Below are 22,957 nucleotides of genomic sequence, written 5' to 3'. Positions count from 1 at the left end.
ATTATCTTTTCAAAAAAATCTAAACCGTTTCAAGATACGCGATAGATACAAGTTAAACCAAAATCCAACTACATCAAACTCATTATGAGTAAGCTCTTCTCGTGCCTATCTTCAACATTATCAAGTGCTGGTTAATTCCCTATTACATTTTGTTTTCCTTGAAAACTCCTATTACTTATTAATATTTTATGTATATATGTATATATATTATATACAATCAACTTATTTCCAATTTTTCTTTAAGAAAAAATATTTGACATGAATATAAATAAATTATGTGTACAAGTTAAACCATTTCCGCCGTTGCTTCAAGAACAAATATGGGGCATTTACTTGCACATAAAACATAGAATTAACATCCTTTGAAACAGATGCAGCCAAAAACAGAATGAGTAACACTCATATGAAATGGTCTCATCCGTAAGACGAATCAATCCTACTCATATTTATAATAATAAGTAATATTTTTGGCATAAAAAGTAATACTTTTTAATGAATAATCCATATAAGAGACCCGTCTCAAAAAAATGACCCTTGAGACCGTCTCATAAGAGTTTTTGTCAAACAGAATTTACTCAGATGATGTAAGGAATCTATGAGGTGGGGTATAAACCTTGCGATGGATTAGCCTTATTTGGCACTTTAGTTACTCTTCCAACTTGTATATAAATTTGTACTTGTTTCCATCCATTTTCGTGTGCTATTTAGGTAGTGTTTGGGAGAACTTTTAGAATTTTGTGAAGAAAAGCTGATAAACAATTCTTAAAAATTCTCTCAAACACTACCTTACTGGTGCGATCAGACAGGGGTTGGCTAGTTAGGGCACTCCTCAAGCATTGCTTCACACAACTTGTATGTGTATAAATTTGTACTTATTTCACACTCCAAGTTTATTACTACATGCAAGTTTAAATGCCTGCGGCAGATGGATTTTTAAGAACAGTGCAAAAACACAAATCCCACCTAAGCACACAAGCAACAGTTATGTGGAGTGAAAAGGTTAATTCGTCTTCGGTCACCTACCATTGCACTCGGAAAAATTAAATAAGACGTCAATGAGTTTTACGAGTCATTGCAGATCGATCCATATGAGAGATGGACCACGGATATGTACCGCGTGACAACGGGTATCGTTGGAGCCAAAGCATGATACAAAGCACTGCAAGCAAGAATATTTACTTTAGCTCGCCTCTGAGGAGATTGCAGTAACCACTGGGTCAGGATGGCAAGAAATGTTAACCAAAAATTGAACTAGAAATTATTTAAAAGAGAAAACCGAATCGATGAAGATCAAATTTGTGTCAACCACATTTCACCAAGGTGAAAATTTTGTATAAAAACATGTTAATCCAAAAGAATTTTCCAGATTAACCTAACACACGGGCCCATCTCCCAGTAAACTTGAATCTTAATCTAAAAAAGCAGCATCAAAGTGATTCTCAAGGAAATGGCCAATGGGTAGTTCTAATAGACAAATTCCACACTGTCGTGACAAGGCATGCTAACTAGAAAATCATCAAGTTAAAACTAATACTTTACGTCGACCCAGATACTAAATGATCGAACTTACATGATTATGATGACTGAAAGGGTAGATATACTGTTACTCCTCCCAACCATCTAGTCTTGTCCCAGGGTCATAGCTTGTAAAAAGACGAAACTCATTTCCAAGCTTGCTTGAGTGCTGCGGTCGAAACCCACAAGGACGAAGGGCTAAAAGCTCCGCAGCCCTGTCCCTTTGTACGTCACCTACAAAAAAAATCAGAAAGGGGCCAAAGGTAAGGCCAATATTTCTTTTCTGAGTTTTTTTATCATTCCTGTTACCATTCTAAACCCAGCAGCCGTTCGACCGATGTTATTTTAAACAAGCACAGCATAATATTTTAAGTTTTGTATTGAAAGCAGGCAGCATTAAAACATATCAAAGCAAACCATGGAAATTTATTATTTTGACACATTATATAACTAAACTACTATTGAGGTCGTGTTTAACTGCACAATATGGCTTGTGATGAATTCTAAAAGAATCACTAAATAAATAAAGCTCAAATAGAGAACAGAAGATCAAAAAGGCAAAAAAACTAGCCCAATCATAACATCCTGAAAGAAATGAAAAACCGCAAAAAAAGTGCAGCTGGCAGCACAGGGAGATTATGGGGAATAGGCTGATCAGCCTTTCTTTTCAAATAGTTAATAATATTTTTTGTCTTAGAGTCGTTAATAGTTCCTTTCAATTATTTGGTCAAGTGTATAATGTAGAACCCAGAAACCAATGTTGTTGAAAAGCAGTAACTAAACTGACTGGAGATAATGTATAACCTGTAAGTAATAGAATGTAAGATTCCTTGGGTCTCAATAGAAACTTGATTGTCTTAGTTACTTTCTCCAAGCACTCCTTGCTCTGGCACAAAATTCCAACATGATGAATGATCCATGTCATAAAGATTAAAGAATTTCAGCTTTAAATTAAATTAGAACGATTTCGGAAGCAATTTTTATATATGCAGCCTAAAAGGTTATTTAATTCCTAATACTCTGCCATGACAATAAAAGATAACATAGCTACCAAGATATTCTAATCGGTTGCTATTCGAAATCTTAAACTCAAAAACAAACAATATTCTCTAACATAGTATACATCCAAACAATAGAAATTAGCAAGTGACAAGCAGTAGATACCATAAAAGTTTCGAGAAGACTGAAATAGAGGAGGGTATCATCCATGTTCTTCAAAATGTATTTCATTCGAATGAAATTTAACATAAAACAACAAAATAATTTCAGTTCCAATAGATATGGTGCATTTCAAAAAGCAAGTGCGACAAGGTCTAACATTATTAGAGCATACTTCTATTGAACCCAAAAAATCTGGCCGGTTAATACTCACCATACAATCAAGCCAAACAGCTAATTTGACAAATTATCCACCTGGATAATAGCACTCATAGTGCCTCGCCATTTATTTTCATGCAACAAGGTCATAGGAACATACAGCAGGTAAGTATGGCAGCAAAACAGAATACAACTGAAGCACAAGTAGTCAGTTGAGCTTCAAAAATTCAAGCTAGTTAAAACTAGCTCGGTTAAAAATTTGGTTTTCAAACTATCATGCATCTAGAGACAGAAAAATTTCTTGAAAAATAATTACCAGGTAAGGGGGATCTGCAACTATAATTGGAAAGGTGTGCTTCAACGACAGTGGAAGATCCTCAGGCTGGTTGTAATCATAAAACGTGAACTCAGCCCCATACTGCCCAAACCTCTTGTCAAACTCAAGAAGCTGTGCTGGCACTTGAGGATCAATTTTCTGCATATTCAAGTACAGAAACAGGAAATAACTCATTAAAAATATGAGTTGCTAACACAAATAAACAGGATTATCGATTGTCGATAAGTTTTAAGTGCCGAAATGCAAAATTGTGCTCGCTCGATTATGCGTATTAAAAGTCCTAATTCCATCAAAGCTCGAGAAAATTCCACTCTCAGGACTGCAAGTACCTAGCTAAACCCTGACAACTAAGTAAACTCACTCAAATACCGCGACTCTTTCCAAGACTCAAGTACCTTGAGGTAGGCGTACAGAGTGGGGCAAGCAATGCAAGCGATGGAAGGGGAACTGAGGTTCCGGCAGATGGTAAGGACTTCGGTAGCAACGGTTTCAGCGGTGGAGCGATCGTACCAGAACTGGCTGAGCCGCCAGTCCTCCGCCACAAGAGCCACTTCCTCGGCCGCGTCGTCCGTCGACTCAATCCCGCGGTTCTGTTCGGCGAGGAACTCCTTGAGTGCCTCCAGGGCTTGCAAGCTCAGCATTGGAGTATCGTCGTCTTCTTGGGCTTCTCCGGAAGCAGCGACGTCGTTTGATGGGTTTCCTAGATTCGCTCTAGGGTTTTCCCTCGCGCTCTCCATCATCAACCTTAGCAGCTACACTGCAGAGAACTCAGAAGTACTAATATATGATTTATATTAGTTAAACCCAGCTAAGCTAAGCTAAATACGAGAAATATTTTACTTATCTGTTATCTATTAGGCTCAGTTTGGTACATAATATATAGATAAGTAATGTAATGTAATAAAAAATAAATAAGAAAGAATAATGAATATTTGATTATTGATAGATTATAGTTTATTTGATTTGATTGATTAAATTTTATATAAAAATGTTAAATTATCATATTATCTTTTTTAATAATAAAAAAATATAAATAATATTATTTATAAAGGGTAATATAGTAATTTTAATTCAATGATTTGATTGATATAAAATAAATAATTAATGATTTGATTGATATAAAATTATAATTAATAGATGGATAAATAATATGATGAAAAAAACGTGTGATTAGACATGGAATATTAATAATGGTACCAACAAATTTGTTGGTTCATTCCGTAAAAGACTCTTGGTTCATCTCTTGATATATCAAAAATATAAAATAAATATAAAAAAATATACAAAATAAATCACTTTTTTTCACTATCTCAATTTTTTTTCTTTTTTTCATTAGTTATTTCTCTCATTTTTCTTTCCAAATTTTGTATGTAATATATAGTACATTCATTTTATTTGAAAATTAATAATAATTTATATTTATTTATCTACTTTCAAATTCTAAATTATTTAAAAAAACTAATGAAGTGGAAAATACCTAATAGAAATAATGCTACTTTTGTTATTATTCTTAACCCCCAACAAATTTATTTTTTCTACTATAAATTTATTATATTTCTTTAATTGAAATTAAGTATAATAAAAATAATAATTTTTCGTCACAAACATTGTGTGCAAATATGCTAGTACATAATAACGAGAAGTGAGATTGTAAGAATTATCATTTCAATCTAAAATGAAAGGAATGATTATTCATATGGGAAAGTTCATTTTCGTTGACATGAAATTATTTCTTACAATATCATATCAAGCATGTGTGTAGACCGTAGTGTATAAATGAGAATGTATATTCTAAGAGTATACGAGTCGGTATAGTTGATAAATTATTAACAAATGGTTACGAGTTCGATTCTCATATCAATATCTTCTCGGATGAACCTGTGACATAGAATTTTCTCGGTGCGGTTTACTTGAATATCGAAATTTGCAGGTTATTGGGTTAGCTCGGGGTTTATTAATATGAAATTAAAGGTAACAATTTTAGAATCTAACGTCATTAAAAAAAACAAAATGAGAATGTCCATTCTATTTCTAACTCATTTTTTTTTTTACCAAACATGTCCTAAGATGAGTTACAACATAACTTTTTCTCCACATTATTTTCTTGTTTTTTTTCTTAAAAAACAGAATTAGATAATAATGAAAGTATATGTTGGCCAATAGACGTGTTTTATTTATTTATTATTGAAAAAAAATGTTATATGTCTTAAAAAAACGTATGCTATATCATACTTTTTTAGAGTACGTGTTATATCCCAATTTCATTACAGTGAAAACAATATAAAATCACTCGCATATTATCTCATTAAATAAATTTGCGGATTAACAATGACTTCCAATTTAAATGCAAAAAAAACGATTGAAAAATTAGGAAATGAAGGAGGAAAACTGTAGTGACCCTTACCGAGATCACCTACTAAACAGAACTTAGACATGCAATTAAATTAATTAAACAGTAATCAGAATTAAACTGCGAAAACCATAAACAATAAACAATCCCAAGAAAAGGAATCTGTAAATACCCAAATAGTTATACAACCAAATCGAATGTTGTATCAACCCAATAACAATAGAATAAAAACCTAGGCGAAGCTCCAGCTGACCAACCACTGCCTATCCCCTCTTGGATCCACCCGCCTCATCCAATCGCAAACCTGCCCCATGGAATAGGGTGTCCAGAAACACAGAGTACGAGACGTGAGCATAAAACGCTCAGCACGAGAGTATGAGTATACATGAATGCAAGTGAACCGCCTACTGACTAGAGGTCAAGAATAGAAAACAGAGACAGACCGAGCCCTGGTATGTAGCACGCTGTGTCATCGCTTCAGGAGGTGGCTCACATACCGAAATACTAGTGGGTATGCCGGACCCAAATCGATGGAAGTACATCCACTAACAGGATATGGTAGAACCCTACTAACAGACATCTCAAAGGAGATAGTACAAGATGCAAATGTATGCAGCATATAATCATGGCATATAAATCATGCAGTCACATAATACATGCATACTCAGTCAGGATATCTCGAACAGTACTTTCGTACCTCAAATACTAGGCAAGTGCTATCAGCTCTAGGTTCACGCCTAAAATCCGCACTACACTGCCACATGATACTAATATCATTATAGTACTCTAAAAACCTTAACTAAGCTATTGCATACTCCTAAATATTTTTAGGAAGCAAAAGTTATACCTTCGTCCGTCGTTAGCCCTTTGCTGTCGCTTGCCTCAAAACTAGGTCACAGCTCCGCTACGACGCCTGGATCGCTATGCCACTTCCGGATTTCCAACGGGACGCCTAGAATTTCCTAGATCTGAGCTAGAAGACTAAGGAATCGAGAGAGAAGAGGTGAATGGTGTGCTTTGAAATAAATCTCTGGCACCTCTATTTATAGACAACGAACGGAACGTCCGTTCCTCATCGTTGCGTTCGTTCCGCCTGACGAACGTTGCTTTCATTCACCATCGTTGCTTCCGATGCTTCCAGTGTCCCATCAAGTACGTAAGCAATGACGCATTTCTGATGGCACGAACGTTGCGTCCGATCCCCGTACGTTGCGTCCGTTCCACCTGACCCTCCGGACCACTTCTGATCATTCTGGGTCCATTAACGGGCTCTGTTAATCCAATTGAAATCCCTTAATCATATTAATTGGATTAACTAGCAATTACTCATTAAAACTGGGTTCGGGCTACTACATTCTCCCCCACTTAAGATATTTCGTCCTCGAAATCAGATCTTATGTACTGAATGTAAAACAAGATGCAGAAACATTCTTTATTCAAGTCAAACGTTTACAGAGTTTACAACTGAATACAACTAGAAAAGGAAATCAAAATAACTCAGGATGTTCTGCATGCATCCTGTTCTCAAGCTCCCAAGTAGCTTCTTCAGTGCCTCGGCGCTGCCACTGAACTAAAACTAGAGAAATGACTTTGTTTCGCAAGACCTTATCCTTATGATCCAGGATACGAATAGGTCTCTCAACATAGGTCAAATCCTTATCTACCTGAACCTCAGACTGCTGCAGAATATGAGACGGATCTGCCACATACCGTCGCAACAGAGATACGTGGAACACGTCGTGAATACTGGACAGATACGGTGGCAAAGCCAGACGATAAGCCAAATCGCCAATGCTCTCTAAGATCTCAAACGGACCGATAAACCTGGGATACAACTTGCCCTTGAGGCCAAATCTGAGAATCCTGCGGAAAAGTGACACTCTCAGAAACACTCTCTCCCCAACATCAAACTGCAGAGGCCTACGCTTAGTATTAGCGTAGCTGGCCTGACGATCCTGTGCAATCTTAATCCGTTTCTTGATCTGATCAACAACATCTGCTGTCTGCTGGATAAAATCTGGTCTCTCAGCCTGTCTCTCCCCCACTTCTTTCCAGAAGAGTGGAGTACGACAACGTCGCCCGTACAATGCCTCAAAAGGTGTCATCCCAATGCTAGTATGATAGCTGTTGTTGTACGCGAACTCGATCAATGGCAAATGATCCTGCCAGACTGTACCAAAGTCCATAGTGCAAGCTCGAAGCATATCCTCCAAGGTACGGATAGTGCGCTCTGACTGACCATCTGTCTCCGGATGATAAATAGTACTCAAACTGAGAGTAGTGCTCATCGCACACTGAACACTCCCCCAGAACCTAGAAGTAAACCTGGGGTCTCGATCGATGACAATGCTCGCAGGCACTCCATGAAGTCGAACGATCTCCTGAATGTACAATCGCGCCATGCGATCTACAGAGTACTCTCGGCTATAGGCAATGAAATGCGCTGACTTGGTGAGTCGGTCCACCACAACCCAGATAGCATCAAAATTCCTCGAGGATACCGGCAAATGAGTCACAAAATCCATCGTGATAAGCTCTCATTTCCACTCAGGAATAGGCAGACTGTGGAGCAAACCTCCAGGTCGTCGGTGCTCTGCCTTGACCTGCTGACACACCAAACATCTCGAAACAAACTGATAAACACTGCGTTTCATTCCCTTCCACCAAAACCGAGTACGTAGATCCTTGTACATCTTGTTGCTCCTCGGATGAATGCTCAACTTAGTGCGATGTGCCTGAGACAAAATTTCCTCTCGCAACTCTACATCCTCCGGAATTACAAGCCTACCAGACAAACACAGAAAACCATCTGGCTGATAGTGAAATCCAGACGTGCTACCCTCGTTAGCTAGACGAGCCAAACGCTGGGTCTTTGAGTCAAACATCTTAGCATCCCGAATCCGCGAATACAAAGCTGGCTCAGATAATATCGCAAATATCTGGATACTCTGCATACCTTTCTTGTGCTTGAAGGTACACCCTGAAGAACAACAATCACCGATCGCACTAGACATAGAACAAGTCTGAAGTGCGGATAGTCGCACCTTGCGACTCAAGTCATCAACAGTGAGATTAGCAGCTCTCGGATGGTACTTAATCTCGCAATAATAGTCCTTAAGCAAATCCATCCAACGTCTCTGTCTCATGTTCAACTCCGTTTGAGTGAACAAATACTTGAGACTCTTGTGGTCGGTAAAGATCTCAAATTTCTCGCCATACAAATAATGACGCCAGATCTTCAAAGCGAACACAATGGCTGCCAACTCCAAATCATGCACTGGGTAATTGTCTTTGTGCAACTTCAACTGTCTAGAAGCATATGCGATCACATGCTCATTCTGAGTCAGGACACAACCCAACCCCTGAAAAGAAGCATCTGTGTAAACCACGTACTCTCCAGATCCTGACGGTAATGCCAACACCGGCGCAGAAGTCAACCGTCATCGAAGCTCGCAAAAATTCTCCTCGCACTCGGAGGACCACTCGAAATCAACACCCTTGCAGGTAAGCTGCGTCAACGGTCGAGCTAGCTGAGAGAAGTTCAAAATGAAGCGACGATAATAACCTGCTAGACCCAGAAAACTACGGATCTCAGCAATCGTCGTCGGACGCGACCAATTAAGCACAGCCTCAATCTTGCTCGAATCAACAGAAATCCCCTCCCTGGATATGATATGGCCAAGAAAGACCACTCGATCCATCCAGAACTCACACTTGCTCAGTTTGGCGTACAACTGTTCATCCCAAAGAGTCTGCAGTACCAACCGCAAGTGAGAAACATGCTCGTCCGCATTACGCGAATACACCAAGATGTCGTCAATGAAGACCACGACAAACTTGTCCAAAAACTCCCTAAAGACACGGTTCATCAGATCCATAAATATAGTCGGCGCGTTAGTCAATCCAAATGGCATCACTAGAAACTCGTAATGCCCATAGCGAGTACGGAATACAGTTTTGGCTATGTCCTGATCTCGGACTCTCATCTGATGATACCCAGATCTCAAGTCAATCTTGGAGTAAACCGAAGTACCCTGCAGCTGATCAAACAAGTCATCAATACGAGGCAAAGGATACTTGTTCTTCACAGTAACTCGGTTCAGCTGCCGATAGTCAATGCACAACCGCATAAACCCATCATTCTTCTTTACAAAAAGAACAGGAGCTTCCCAAGGAGATACACTAGGACGAATGTACCCCTTGTCCAAAAGATCTTGTAACTGATTCTTCAACTCTCGCATCTCTGACGGAGCCAGACAATACGGTGCTCGAGAAATAGGCGAAGTACCCGGCATTAACTCTATGCCAAACTCGACATCCCTAGCAGGAGGAAACCCCGGAATCTCATCTGGAAATACATCTGGGAATTCATCCACAACAGGAATACTCTCATCCCAACGCTCTCAGCGGACAAATCAACTGCATAGATAAGGTAGCCTTCCCCGCCAGACTCTAGAGCTCGACAGACTTTCAAAGCTGATACCAAAGGCATCGGGGGTCGCGCTCCCTCACCATAGAAAAATCAGCTATCACTCTCATCCGGATGAAAGCGTACTAATCTCTGATAACAGTCCACTGAAGCTCGATAGGTATTCAGCATGTCTATCCCCAGAATACAATCGAAGTCGTCCATCGCAAGAACCATGAGATTCGCTATCAGAATGTTCCCTTCGAACTCTAAAGGGCAACCATCACTAGACGCTTAGCCAAAGCAGACTGACCCTTCGGAGTAGAAACAGATACTACTACGTCTAGTGCAATGCAGGGTAATTTATGCCTCTTAACAAAACGTGCAAAAATGAAGGAATGAGATGCACCAGTGTCAATAAGTACAAGAGCAGGTATGTCATATAACAGAAATGTACCTGCGATGACCTTCTCGTTCTCCTCCACTGCCTGATCATGCCTCAAGGCAAACACCTGGCCAGAAGCCCGCGGCTTCAAGTGAGAACTCCCAGCAGGCAGTCCCTGCGACCTCTGCTGAACGGTGGCTTGAGAACCCGATCCTGAACCAGACCCGCCTCCCCCAGATAGTGGACAATCCCTCCGGAGATGACCCACCTCTCCACAACGAAAACAAGCTCCAGAAGCTTTGCGGCATCGATCGATCGGATGGTTCTTCCCGCAATGGTCGCACTTCTCCTTCTTCCCAAAACGGACAACACCAGCGGAACCAGAGGAAGAAGAAGTAGATCCGGACTTCTTAAAAGCCTGAGCACGGGGACCCAAAGAACTCGCAGGCCTAGACTGAGAGAAAGTACTGTTCCGCCGAATGCTATCCTCCGCCTGGTGACAACGGCTCACCAAACCCTCGTAGGTCATGTCATCACCAATCGCCACACGGTCATGAATCTCAGGGTTAAGGCCCTGAAGGAACAGATTGTACTTCATCCCAGAGCTGTCAGCAATCTCAGGGCAATAGGATAACAGATTGTACTTCATCTGACGGAGTGCAGGAGGAAAATACAGCTTTTGAAAAGTTGTGCGGAACTCGGCCCAAGTGGCAACCCCTCTCGCCGTGACGAACAGTGCAGAAGTGAATCTCCACCACTTACGGGCTCGCCCGTCCAGAAGATAACCAAGCGTCTCCATCTTCTGCTCCTCGGTACAACGGAACGTCTGAAAAGTCGTCTTCATGCGGTCTAACCAGTTCTCCGCATCCTCCGGAGACTCGTCTCCGATCAAGGGCTTAGGACCCATATGCAAGAATCGGCGCACACTGAAACGTTCCTCATCACGACGACGATGATGACGTTCCCGATGACGCTCACGATCATCATCTCCCCAGCGTCCACCTCCACTACCATGGCTACTCTGGTCATCATAGTTCGCCATCTACAAAAGTACCTCACAGTTATCGTATGCAGAATCTAAATCCCAAGAATACTATGCATGCTCTGATACCATAAATGTAGTGATCCTTACTGAGATCACCTACTAAATAGAACTTAGGCATGCAATTAACTTAATAAAACAGTAATCAGAATTAAACTGCGGAAACCATAAACAATCCCAAGGAAAGGAATCTGTAAATACCCAAATAATTATACAACCAAATCCGAAAGTGGCATAGCGATCCCAAGGCAAGTGTTATCAGCTCTAGGTCCACGCCTAGAATCCGCACTACACTGTCACATGATACTAATATCATTATAGTGCTCTAAAAGCCTTAACTAAGCTATTGCATACTCCTAAATATTTTTAGAAAGCAAAAGTTATACCTTCGTCCGTCGTTAGCCCTTTGCTGTCGTTTGCCTCAAAACTAGGCCACAGCTCCGCTACGACGCCTGGATCGCTATGCCACTTCCGGATTCCCAACGGGACGCCTAAAATTTCCTAGATCTGAGCTAGAAGACTAAGGAATCGAGAGAGAAGAGGTTAATGATGTGCTTTGAAATGAATCTCGGCACCTCTATTTATAGACAACGAACGGAACGTCCGTTCCTCATCGTTGCGTCCGTTCCTCCTGACGAACGTTGCTTCCGTTCACCATCGTTGCTTTCGATGCTTCCAGTGTTCCATCAAGTACGTAAGCAATGACGCATTTCTGATGGCACGAACGTTGCGTCCGATCCCCGGACGTTGCGTCCGTTCCACCTGACCCTCCGGACCACTTCTGATCATTCTGGGTCCATTAACGGGCTCTGTTAATCCAATTGAAATCCCTTAATCATATTAATTGGATTAACTAGCAATTACTCACTAAAACTGGGTTCGGACTACTACAAAAACAAGTGTACATATTGAGTCATAATTCTAATTCTTCTTTCTTTCTTTCTGTCCTTCCCTTTTTTTAAGTGGTTAGAATCCACGTCGAGGCTCAATGAAGGATTTGAAAAATATAACGAAATTTAAACATTCCGATTGTTTGGGAGATTTTATCGAAAGGAAAAGAATGAAAAATGCTTTACCGATTTAGAGTAAAACTTCCTTTCCAAATAGTACAGGTGGTACTTCGTAGGGTATGATAACGAAAATTCCTTATTTTTTAACATATTTTATGTTGATTTTAAATAAAATCGACAACATGTTCACAACCTAAGACCCCAAAAACTTAGACAGTGTTTGCAATTTCTAAAAATAAGTGATTGTGAATTTTTATCTCACAAATTTGTTGAGAAAAAATTCATAATCCAAATTACAAACACTACCTTAATCCACCTGAGATTCTACGGTAGATCAGGTGTGATACACCCGGATGTATGGGTCTCACACCGAATAGAAGGTGTTTGCTACACCAGATGTTGCATAGAATCTTGATTCGAACCCCCCAACTCCACAAGGTTGTTCGCAATTTCTCTCTTTAATTTGCGTATTACATTTGTATCTTGTAATTTCGCCCCATTAGTTTTCGACTCTCTTAAACGAAGGTTTTGGGTTCCCTTTTCTGGCCCCAATATTGTATGAACTCCAAAGGATTTGAAATGGACACGGGCATAGAGCAGCATAGGGGATCTACATCTACTGTACCCAGTACTGTGGTTGTGCCCTTCTTGTTTAAGTAGATCACTAGTAACTAGGAAAAAATAATATACGTATTCTTTCATATTATGAGCAATTTAGCACTCATCCAAAGTCCAGCAAAAGTAAATAACAAGGGTAGTTCTTCAAAAAATAAATAATATTACACACAGGCAAGTGAAAGTTGACTAGAAATTGCGTATACGTTGGAAAGCAAACACAAAGTTCTAATATCATAAGAGAAAGAATGATCACAAAGTAGTATAAGACAGGAAAACAAATCCCAATTGCATTACTTGTGTGTATTTATACATCATTATTACATTACCCGGTCGGAGGGAGAGCTAAGCGCCTTTATTGTTCTGCCACGGTTTAAGGACACCGACAACTATGATTGCAACGATAATGAGAAGAATGATGATAGCTATGCACATCCATTTTCTGGAGCTCCTTTGTAAACTCTTTGCCTTCTGAAGGGCAGTGTTCCCCGATTGCACATGGTCCACAGCTGATGAGACCTGAGATTTGAAACCGTGAGGAACAATTCATAAAGTTATCAACTTCGTCCACTGGAAATCCAGAAAATATTCTAATTTCCCAGAAGAAAGCTGCAGCAGTAGTAGAGCATGCTTATGGTATAGTATACCTGTGACTCTATATTATCAAGCATGTCCCCTTGAGCTTCAACCAGTACTGCCATGTCCATGAAGATCTGCGCGAGAAAAAAATGATGATGAAGTAATCATAATTTGATGCACTGGACCATTAGTTTTCATTTGGAAATATCTGTTACAAATTAAGATTTGTGTAAATAACATTGAAATCCCTCCAAGTTTCAACTGATTACACAGCCACCTTGAGATTTGAACAATTAAGTTACAAGGACGCCTCAGAAGAAATGTCATGCATAGGTTAATCACTAATGATAAGATATTCATCTAATTACAAAGTGAACCTTGAGAGTTGAATAGTCACACGGTGAGAATGTAAAAGGTTAACCTTAAGATTTGAATAATTACAAACCCTTAAGATAATTCATCTAATTAAAAGGTTAAACCCCCTACAACAAGAGGTGAGAATCTAAGGTTGACCAAACCTCAAGGGTTCCCATTGTAACTTTAGCAATACAGAGGGAATCATCGTAATCATTCAAACCTAAGGGCATGGCTGTGCTTAGTTTATAATTACTTTTTGTTACAGATTAAATTAACTGGTACGATCAGAATCAACAAGAAAATGAAAGGACTCATCTATTTGCTGCATTAGAGCATTATGCACAACACAATCATTTAATGAGGCAGCAGCATGCTCAAAAAACACAGGACATGTGGCCTCAACCATAGTTCCTAGTGTTATGGATGCCAAACTCACACATAATGTGTAGTTTGCCAAGGATATGCAAAACAGGTTCCTTAACAAACTTCCTAAACCTGGCAGCACCTACAATCATCAGCAGTATGATACTTATATACCTGTTGCAATTCAAGAAGCTTCTTCTCTAAATCTCTAACAGCATCATGTCGCTCTTGTATTTCTGCAAGAGTATCCATCACCTGAAATATAAATAACAAAAGCTACATAACTACTTTGCTTAACCAAAAACATCCCTCGCAAATCCAACAAGGTGCTACGTGAAACTGAGCTGCTCCTCCGCAGAAAATTATAATGCGAAGATCCCTCGCCCAAATTTCTAAACCTGTAACTAGTCATTTATGGAAAGAACTGCTACTGATGCAAGTACCAAGCCTAAATATTTAAATTCATGACGCTGTGGCATTATACCCAAGAAGAAAAGTACAGATGATATGTGATAACCAAGAAAGAACATTGGAAGAACCAAACCTGGCCTCTGCCTTGTTCTCGGATTGCTTTCTGAAAAATCTGCTCGCTATCTCCAGTCTCTATCAATTTATCAATTGTCTGCAGATAAAGATTGAAGTAAATGCACAATGTGTAAATAAACTATGGTGTTCTGGAAACTAAATAAGTTACTTGAGAAGTCACCTCTTCATCAGCTCGCGTGCCCGTGACTGAATCACGTGAAAAAAAATTGTCAAATGGTAAAACAGATTTTAGAAACCTGTGGCAGTAAGTGGCAAAACCTATGCTCTTAGACAAGTAGTATCAAATATCAATACCTGTGAATACACGCCTCTCGACAACCTCACGATACTCTTGATGTATGTTTTCTCTCAAAGTCTGCAAAAGTACTTACTATGACCGAAGAGAAATAGGTGCTATAAAGTTCAAACTGAAATAACCCGAAATCACACATATCATAATATGCAATAGACCAACCTGAAATTCAGACATCCTGTCTTTAAACTTCTTCTTCAAAGCCCTGCATATAAACACAGTCGTTTAAAGCTTATGCTTCATTTATCTCATCATTAAATAGGGATAGGAACAGTGGAAAATTGCAGCATGTCCTCCATGTAGCCCATGATCTACAACCGATTTGAAGTCTCACGATTGTTTGAAATCTGATATTAGCCAGCCACAAACATCATATTGCATGGTTAGTCTAACTATTAAACGGTAAAGTACTGGTAGACTTAAGCCAAAACAAGGGAATGATGATGGCCAGCAGCCATGACAGTCATGAATTAACAACTCCAATTAAGTAATCAATCAACTTGAGCACTTGCCTCTACTGCAACAAATTGACTGTTATTTATTATTTTTGTGGCTATATTGTATCGTCGAAGTCCTCACCTGATAATTATTCAACAGCTTTTGCAAGCCAGATGGATGGTTTACTCTTAAGTTTAGAAGTTCAAAGAAATTATTGAGATGTGTATTCCTAGGAATGAAATGTGTCACTGAAACAACATAACATGACTACCAACAGCATCAAACAGTAAAAATCACTTTATCTTTCTGCAGCTAGTGCGTGTCTTAGGCAAATCCAGGCAGAGAAGTAAGATGCAGCTAAGTTCAAAAATGGACACTACAGTGATGGAAAATATATCTGAAATTGAACTGTGGCTATGTATGTAAAAAAGAAATATACATTTCACTGAATGTGTCACATATTTTAATTGGTTATTATTTATTAATGGTTTGATATGGGCCTTTACCAAAACAAGATTTTACATGGACCAGAGTCTCAACATTACGCCGATTTCAAAATGATCAAACGAAACATCATATTTCTTGTTTTTGTAAACGAAAACATATGAAACAAATGCGATTTATGAAAGAAACATCGGCAATTTATGAAAGAAACAAATGCGATTTATGAAAGAAGAGTAACCAGGACATCATAAAAGGATGTGATTACACTGTTGTTGCTGTCCTTGATCTGTCTACACCCGATCCTTTACCACACCCAGGCTTTTCTCTATTAGCTAAATTCTGGAAAAAAAAGTTTATCAAAATTTTCTATTCTCAGAAATCTCCATTGCTAAACTACAAAAAGAAAGTAGACATATTTTCTCACCTCTTTGTCAAGTGCCTCAATTTTTGATTTAATAGAACGGGCAATTTTTCCTACTTCATCAACATCCTTCTCCATTCGCTGCTTGATTGCTGCAGATCATATGACATTAATCATGAGAAGTTAGGGTTGAGGGAACTCCATCCAATCCAACACCATGGCTAATATGTGACCAAAAGGTAAAAGAACTTTGATCACTCCCAACAATTTTCCGGGCACGAAGATTCTCTCGTTCTAAGTTATGTCATAATATGTTTTAGATATGGAAAGAAGAATCTAATTTCTTTCCAAAGATTCATTCGGTGATTGATAAGGTCCAACCCATTTCACAATGGTAATTTTCTTTTAGAAAGACTTCAAAATACAAAATATCCAGGAAAATCCATCTACCGCAACACCGGTCAAAGTCAGATGGAAACTCCCACCTTTCATATTAGCAGCCTTGGTAACAGACTTTGATTCCTCATGAGCATCCTGCCATAGATAATGGTAAATGATCAGAATTCACATGCTGGAAGTCGACAAATTTTCTGAGCTTAATCTCTTCATAAAAATAGTCCGAGCAGCTCACAAGAGAAGTTTGCACCAACAAGTTGAAGCATATTATTTAACTCATTGTACTACATTAGGAACCAGTCATGCAATTGTTAATAGCGTGAATACAAGCCTGTGTAAACTGGGGAAGTAAAAGAACTAGTTGCGATTAAATATCAACTGAAACTTGCAAAATTGTCTTCAGCGAAATCGTCAAAAGACCATCGTTGTGTCCAGACACAAGTATTACACAGCAATGTGTTGCTTTCAAAAAATGTCATGTTCCCAATAACACAAAGTAGTCTTAACATCAGAAATATTCAAAAAATATTAAGGTGATGGGAGGGCAATGCTAGTAAATCATTACTGTGAAACCTTGAAGGTGGAGGAATTCGAAATATCGAAAAAAGAGAATTTCATACTTAAGATAGACAAACATGGACCACGTACATGACACAGTTACAGGAAAAAGTATGAAGTGAAGAAGCTAAAAAAGAGTTAGCTTTTTGTATTGATGTCCCTCACACCGCTAACAACAGCTAAAAAAGAGGAAGATCAAGTAAGGAGGGTGTTATAAGCTTCTTTTGTATTGATGTCCCTCATTCAATTGTCGGATCAGTATACCGGGATAATTCCAGATTAAAAGTATAGAGCTCACCTAAAAGGACAGTACAATCAGAAATCATGTCAAGTCCAAAACAGTGCAACACTGGGCAAGCCCATATTATGGCACAAGAAATTCTATAGAGTTGTTGTAGATAAGAAAGAGTTAGCTTTAGTAAGGTATTTTATCCATACTCGTAAACCTTTGGACTCAAAAAGAAGGGAGGCAGAAACGGACTACTACAAACCTGAAGCTTTCTCAATAGGGTATTGAGCTTTTCATATTGCTTTTCAATATCCTGAACCTAGAAATACAAAATCAAAGACAAATAAAGTTTTTTTTTTTTTAAAAAAAAGATAAGCAAATAATTCCATATGATTTAGGGTATTTGGAATTGGAAATAAGAAAGGAGCCGAAAAGGTCCTTTTTGGGATCACTGTGGAGCGGTAATTATTCTAAATCATAGCCACCTGCTTAAAGAAATTTTCCAAGCCTAATTCCTCTGAATTATTTGGTCTCTGCATCCCCATTTCAATATCAGAGTTTCTATTATTTTGATCCTGAGGGATCACGAAGGAGTCCTGCAAAAAGTGCACAAGAACGGAAAAGGTCATACATGAACTTGTAAACAGCACTGTTGAATAAACAACTATTGGAGGGAAAACGTGTAACTCAGATATGTTTAAAATTATCAGCGAAGAAACTAATGGCTAAGTCCACTCACTTTTACAGTTGTTAAGAGCTAAAAATGAGAATCTCATAATAGTAATACAAAATCTAAACTAGAAATAGTAGATTAAGATAAAAACTTAAAAATTGTTTCTTTTCTCAACCAAGAAGCATAAATCATACCTACAAACTGGGGCATCAAAAAAGTTACCGGTCAGAATGAAACCATAACTCAGATACTAAACATAATATTAAGTTTTCACCGTGTAGCTGAAGACAAGCATGACGCATTACACAAAATTTCTCTACCAATAAATTGGAAGTCCAGATGCAAGATGCAAAATGGAGTTCCATGATATCGTTCATATGATAAGTTTCAAGCATAGTTCCAGAAAAGTCTGTCTAGGAGTAGCTCGATACCCTCTTGGTTTTTTAGTGTAAAATATAACAAAAAGATTCCCTAACTTAATATAATCTACTTTGAATGCTTATGGAATCACAAACCCTGTTAAATTCACAAGAAATTCGTTTCAGTTAAGCCACGTGATTCTTAAATAAATGATAACATAGGTTTCGTGCAAACTATATGGTACATCAGCAAGTACAAAGCGGCAAATCGAGATGCACCCAACCAAATAAAAAGTTCAAGGACTGAAATTATATGAAAATATAAGATACTTCATGAGCATTCTATGGCATATCAACAAGTTTAACTGACAGACCAGTAAATTTCATGTGTCAAGATCAATGTGAAGGCCTAAAGTACCCAAAAACAAAAAGAAGATAATAAAATAATAACAACAATAATAAATGCAAGCGCCTTCCTCATCTTTTACCAAAAACATTCAGTTAAGGAGCTCATTCCCATAAAGAAACATGAACTCGAGTCCAATAAAGACGATCCTATCCAAAGTTTCCAACTTTGAGACATGACACACCCCTCCTCGAACAGAAAAATAGGCATCCGATCCAAAATTAACAGAATTGACAACGTTTTGAAGATCTGTTCTCTACTTCATTAATTCGACCACACTCAACTAATAGAAAGTTCATAAAAACGAGTCAAACTAAAATGAAAGCAATCTACGTCCCAATTCTTCTCACAAGCAATTTCTCCAGTCCAGATAAATAACGATCAAAATCGCCGCGTAAAGGGTTTTTATAAAACCAAAAAAAATATATTTTTTCATTCCATTCCCAGCTGATAAACGCTACATTTCCACGCTAGACTTCAAAATCAGAAAAATTATGCACCAGATCAAGATTTAATCGATCAAAATAAGGCGGAAACTCACTGACAAAAGGTCGTTCATCTTCAGTAGTCGAAGAAACGAGAGAAGAATTGTTATATCAAGGGATCTTCTTCTCCCCTGGGAAAAAGGCTCCTCTCAGTCTAGTGTTTATGCGTTTTGTGAAATAAATTTTTTTTATAAAAAATAAAAATTTAAAAACAGCTCAGAGAGAGAGAGAGAGAGGTGGGGGAGCGTGAAGGCAGGTCTTTTCTTCCCAAATCCATTCTGTCAAATAATAATTTGAAGTAAAAAAAATAAGAATAATAATTGTTTTTTTCTCAATATAAAAACAATTAATTTTCTTTCAAACAAATAATAATAATAATTAATTTTAGAAAGAAAAATAATAACTGTATTGTCAATTTACTATTTAAAACTGAGATATTAGGTATGCAAAAAATTGATTCTACCAGCCTAATTAATTGGCCTACATTGGATCAGTAGTTTGACTTGAGTATTTTTGAAATATCGATTATTTCATGAATAGGATGGATAGATTGATTTGTTTGCATAAATCTACTAGAGAATGAATTTCGAATCACACTCGTCACAAGTGCATTTGAAATCTACAACACCTATTGGTAATATTACATGACTTGATATGAAGTGAATTCGATATTCCATTCAATTGTGTTTATTCAAGCAATTCGATGCATCTGAAATCGATGCTTTGAAATATGTTTTTTTTTTTTTTTTCAATTCATTAATCCAAGCACAAATCTTAGTTTGTTATGTAATGTTGAAAAATACGGATATGTTGAAAACAACTTTCTTTACTTTAAAAAGTTTAATTCAACAAGTTTAAATGCATAAAATTATATACAGATATACAACTACCTTTTAGGCTACGTTTGAAACGGTATATTGATACGATGTATTTCAATTGTTTGAATATAAGTGGATCTCGAATCAACTATAAATTAAGATACATAATTTCAGCAATTGTGGATTTCAAATATATTGATGATGAATATCATTTCAAATTAATCCCAAAAACTAGCTCAAAGGGAGAAGGTTGTTCAAGTCTATACATGAAACTCACTGCTTACATGAACTATATCGAAATTCCAAACAATATGGAATATCTCAACACACCCTCTTACGTCTAGCTAGGAATGGATATTTAGAGCGTGAAGTAATTAACAACTGTTCCAAGTATGAGCAGTCAAACACATAACGATGGATCTGAGTCGATAGCATGTCAAAAATTATAAATTTGAATCTAACTCAACATCAAAAACTAGCTCAATAAAAATTACCCAAACTGGCAGGAACACCAACAGCCAATATGGGACATCTTTTTAATACTACGCCTCTCAAATTAAATGCATCGATCCGTACCAAAGATGTGAATTTGTTTATAAGTGAAGCCAACAAATTTAGTAGTGCGCTATAGAATTGAGGATGATTTAAGTTGGGCATTTACAAAAACAGAGTGTGGGGACATGGGTTTGGGTGCATGTGGGGTTGGCTTTTATTTATTATTATTTTCTTGTTAGTATCTTCTTCTTATTATTATTGAATTTATTGTATTTGTTAAAAATATATTATTATAATTATGTTGAATATTGAATATTGAATGTTGAATGTTGAATATTGAGTTGTAAAATGTGGAAAATTAATGTGTAATGATGTAGATGATGATGTATTAATTTTTGGACTAATCTCAAATGTGGATCTATAAATAGGTCTTCATTTGTGATGAAAAATACAATTGAGTTGAGAGAAAAATATTATAAAGTGTAGATTTGATATATTTTGAGTTTTGAAGTATTTACTTTTTACCGTAAATTTTTACTTTTTCACAACACGTTATCGGCACGATCGCTCGAAGGTTCTCTATATTTTCCGACGCTCCAAAATACAAGAAAAAGTCAAAAATATTCAACAAGTAAGAATTTTTATTTTACTGTTTATATATTTTTATTGTGTATATATTAATATATAATATCATGTTATGAAAAAAATAGTTTTTTTCAAAACTTGTTATAAATCCTGGGAGGATGTTAAGACGACATCCCACACTCCCGGTAAGGGATACGACAAGTATAAAAGCCTCTAAGGTTTTTAAACAATAACGTGATATATATTTATTATGTATATATATTAACTGTATCAATATATAATTTCATGTTATTATATAAAAGGTTGTCTATGACACTGACCTTATAATAACGTGATATGATATAAATTATTGTGTATTTATATACTAACCATATTCGTATAATCTCATGTTATTATATAAAAGGTTGTCTACGACACCGATCTTATAATAATGTGATATGATATACTATACCTGACTTTATACTAACTATATTGGTATAATTTCACAATATTATATAAAAGGTTGTCTACGACACCAATATAATAATGTGATATGATATACTTAATTATTTAATTATGATTATCATTATATGCATTGCATCATTATCACAAATTTTATTCAACACATACTCAATTTTTTCCTTACCCCCAACGGTCACAAAACGACTAGTTTTTTGCCTATAAATATGTTCACTCAAACTCATTTTCAATCACACCAAAATTCATTCTTTTTCTCAAAATATTTTCTCGATTTTTCGAAGATGAAGATGATGGCATTTATAAGGCTATTTTTCATAACGGCTATGATCATCATGCTCACGAGTCTTGTACTCACCAGCGATTTTCCACCGCACACATTTTATCTATTTTTAAACATACTTGTACTCGTCGTTTATCCATTATTTTGTATTGTCATATTAATGAAAATTAACTAATAAAATGCATTGTTATTTTTCTAGTACCATCATGTCAAATTTGGCAAAACTTAAATTCGTTGCTCTCGATATCACTAGAAAAGAACAACGAATTGTTAATAATAAATCATCAATCCCGACCCACTGGATCAACGACATTTCCTGAAGCAAATGTCGTAATGAAAAATGAAAACCAAAATCAAAGGCATAAACAAGATTTTGGTCGTGGTCGAGGAAGTGGATGTGGTCATGAACGTGGATGTAAAAATGATCGCGATCGTGGTTACGACCATGGATATGAAAATAATCGAGATAGTTACTTCAATAACTAATCTCAAAAGAACGTCACGAACCACTCAAAAGGGCAGCATGAAAATATGAGTGAAAATAAAAATCATTCAAAAAGATATGAGAGTGCTTATTATAAATGTGGCACTCCAAGAAATTGGTCATGTACCCCTGAGCACTTATGTAAGCTCTTTAAAGTATCGATAAAGGGGAAAGAAAAAGAGACCAATTTTGTTGAAATCAGTAACCATTTAAGTGGTTCAACTTATTTCAATGCTGCCGATTTTTTCAAATGATTTCGAGAACATTGATTAATATATTGGTGGGACTGAAATGTAACATGCTATATTTTTCATGCATTCTTATGAAACATGCTATATTTTGCATATATATATTATCCTTGATTTTATTTA

General features: G+C 37.2%; 2 protein-coding genes across 3 annotated transcripts; both read right to left on the bottom strand.

Moving 5' to 3' along the window:
* Window positions 1-850: 850 nt before the first annotated feature.
* Window positions 851-3,939, bottom strand: LOC140892504 (uncharacterized). The gene is made up of 5 exons (XM_073301426.1): window positions 3,565-3,939; window positions 3,149-3,307; window positions 2,320-2,401; window positions 1,571-1,749; window positions 851-1,159 (listed from the first exon to the last, which is right to left on the bottom strand). The coding sequence occupies exons 1-4, from the start codon at window positions 3,907-3,909 to the stop codon at window positions 1,604-1,606; spliced, it is 732 nt and encodes a 243-aa protein (XP_073157527.1). The 5' UTR covers window positions 3,910-3,939; the 3' UTR covers window positions 851-1,159; window positions 1,571-1,603.
* A 1,743-nt stretch (window positions 3,940-5,682) lies between these two features.
* On the bottom strand, window positions 5,683-19,718 carry LOC140887018 (syntaxin-132-like). 2 transcript variants are annotated; one of them, XM_073294015.1, is made up of 14 exons: window positions 19,522-19,718; window positions 18,028-18,138; window positions 17,805-17,861; window positions 16,845-16,893; window positions 16,423-16,511; window positions 16,264-16,337; window positions 15,279-15,321; window positions 15,119-15,179; window positions 14,985-15,010; window positions 14,823-14,900; window positions 14,453-14,533; window positions 13,627-13,692; window positions 13,309-13,498; window positions 5,683-5,823 (listed from the first exon to the last, which is right to left on the bottom strand). In XM_073294015.1, exons 1-13 carry the CDS (start codon window positions 19,537-19,539, stop codon window positions 13,325-13,327), a joined length of 927 nt encoding a protein of 308 aa, XP_073150116.1. In that variant the 5' UTR covers window positions 19,540-19,718; the 3' UTR covers window positions 5,683-5,823; window positions 13,309-13,324. The 2 variants fall into 2 exon arrangements, with proteins under 2 accessions (XP_073150116.1, XP_073150115.1); XM_073294014.1 differs by lacking the exon at window positions 5,683-5,823 and having other exon boundaries at window positions 13,157-13,498.
* Window positions 19,719-22,957: the final 3,239 nt, after the last annotated feature.

The sequence above is a fragment of the Henckelia pumila genome, chromosome 3, assembly GCF_033568475.1.
Source record: "Henckelia pumila isolate YLH828 chromosome 3, ASM3356847v2, whole genome shotgun sequence".
NCBI lineage: Eukaryota > Viridiplantae > Streptophyta > Magnoliopsida > Lamiales > Gesneriaceae > Henckelia > Henckelia pumila.
This window is presented reverse-complemented; position numbering and strand designations above follow the sequence as displayed.

Coding starts and splice junctions, on each gene's coding strand:
- LOC140887018 (XM_073294015.1), bottom strand. Junction 16,894..17,804: donor CCCTATTGAGAAAGCTTCAG/GTTTGTAGTAGT, acceptor TATCTATGGCAG/GATGCTCATGAGGAATCAAA. Junction 13,693..14,452: donor AGCTTCTTGAATTGCAACAG/GTATATAAGTAT, acceptor TTTCTCGCGCAG/ATCTTCATGGACATGGCAGT.
- LOC140892504 (XM_073301426.1), bottom strand. CDS start 3,909: ATGATGGAGAGCGCGAGGGAAAACCCTAGAGCGAATCTAGGAAACCCA. Junction 3,308..3,564: donor CTCTGTACGCCTACCTCAAG/GTACTTGAGTCT, acceptor TTGAATATGCAG/AAAATTGATCCTCAAGTGCC. Junction 1,750..2,319: donor TTACATTCTATTACTTACAG/GTTATACATTAT, acceptor TTTTTTTTGTAG/GTGACGTACAAAGGGACAGG.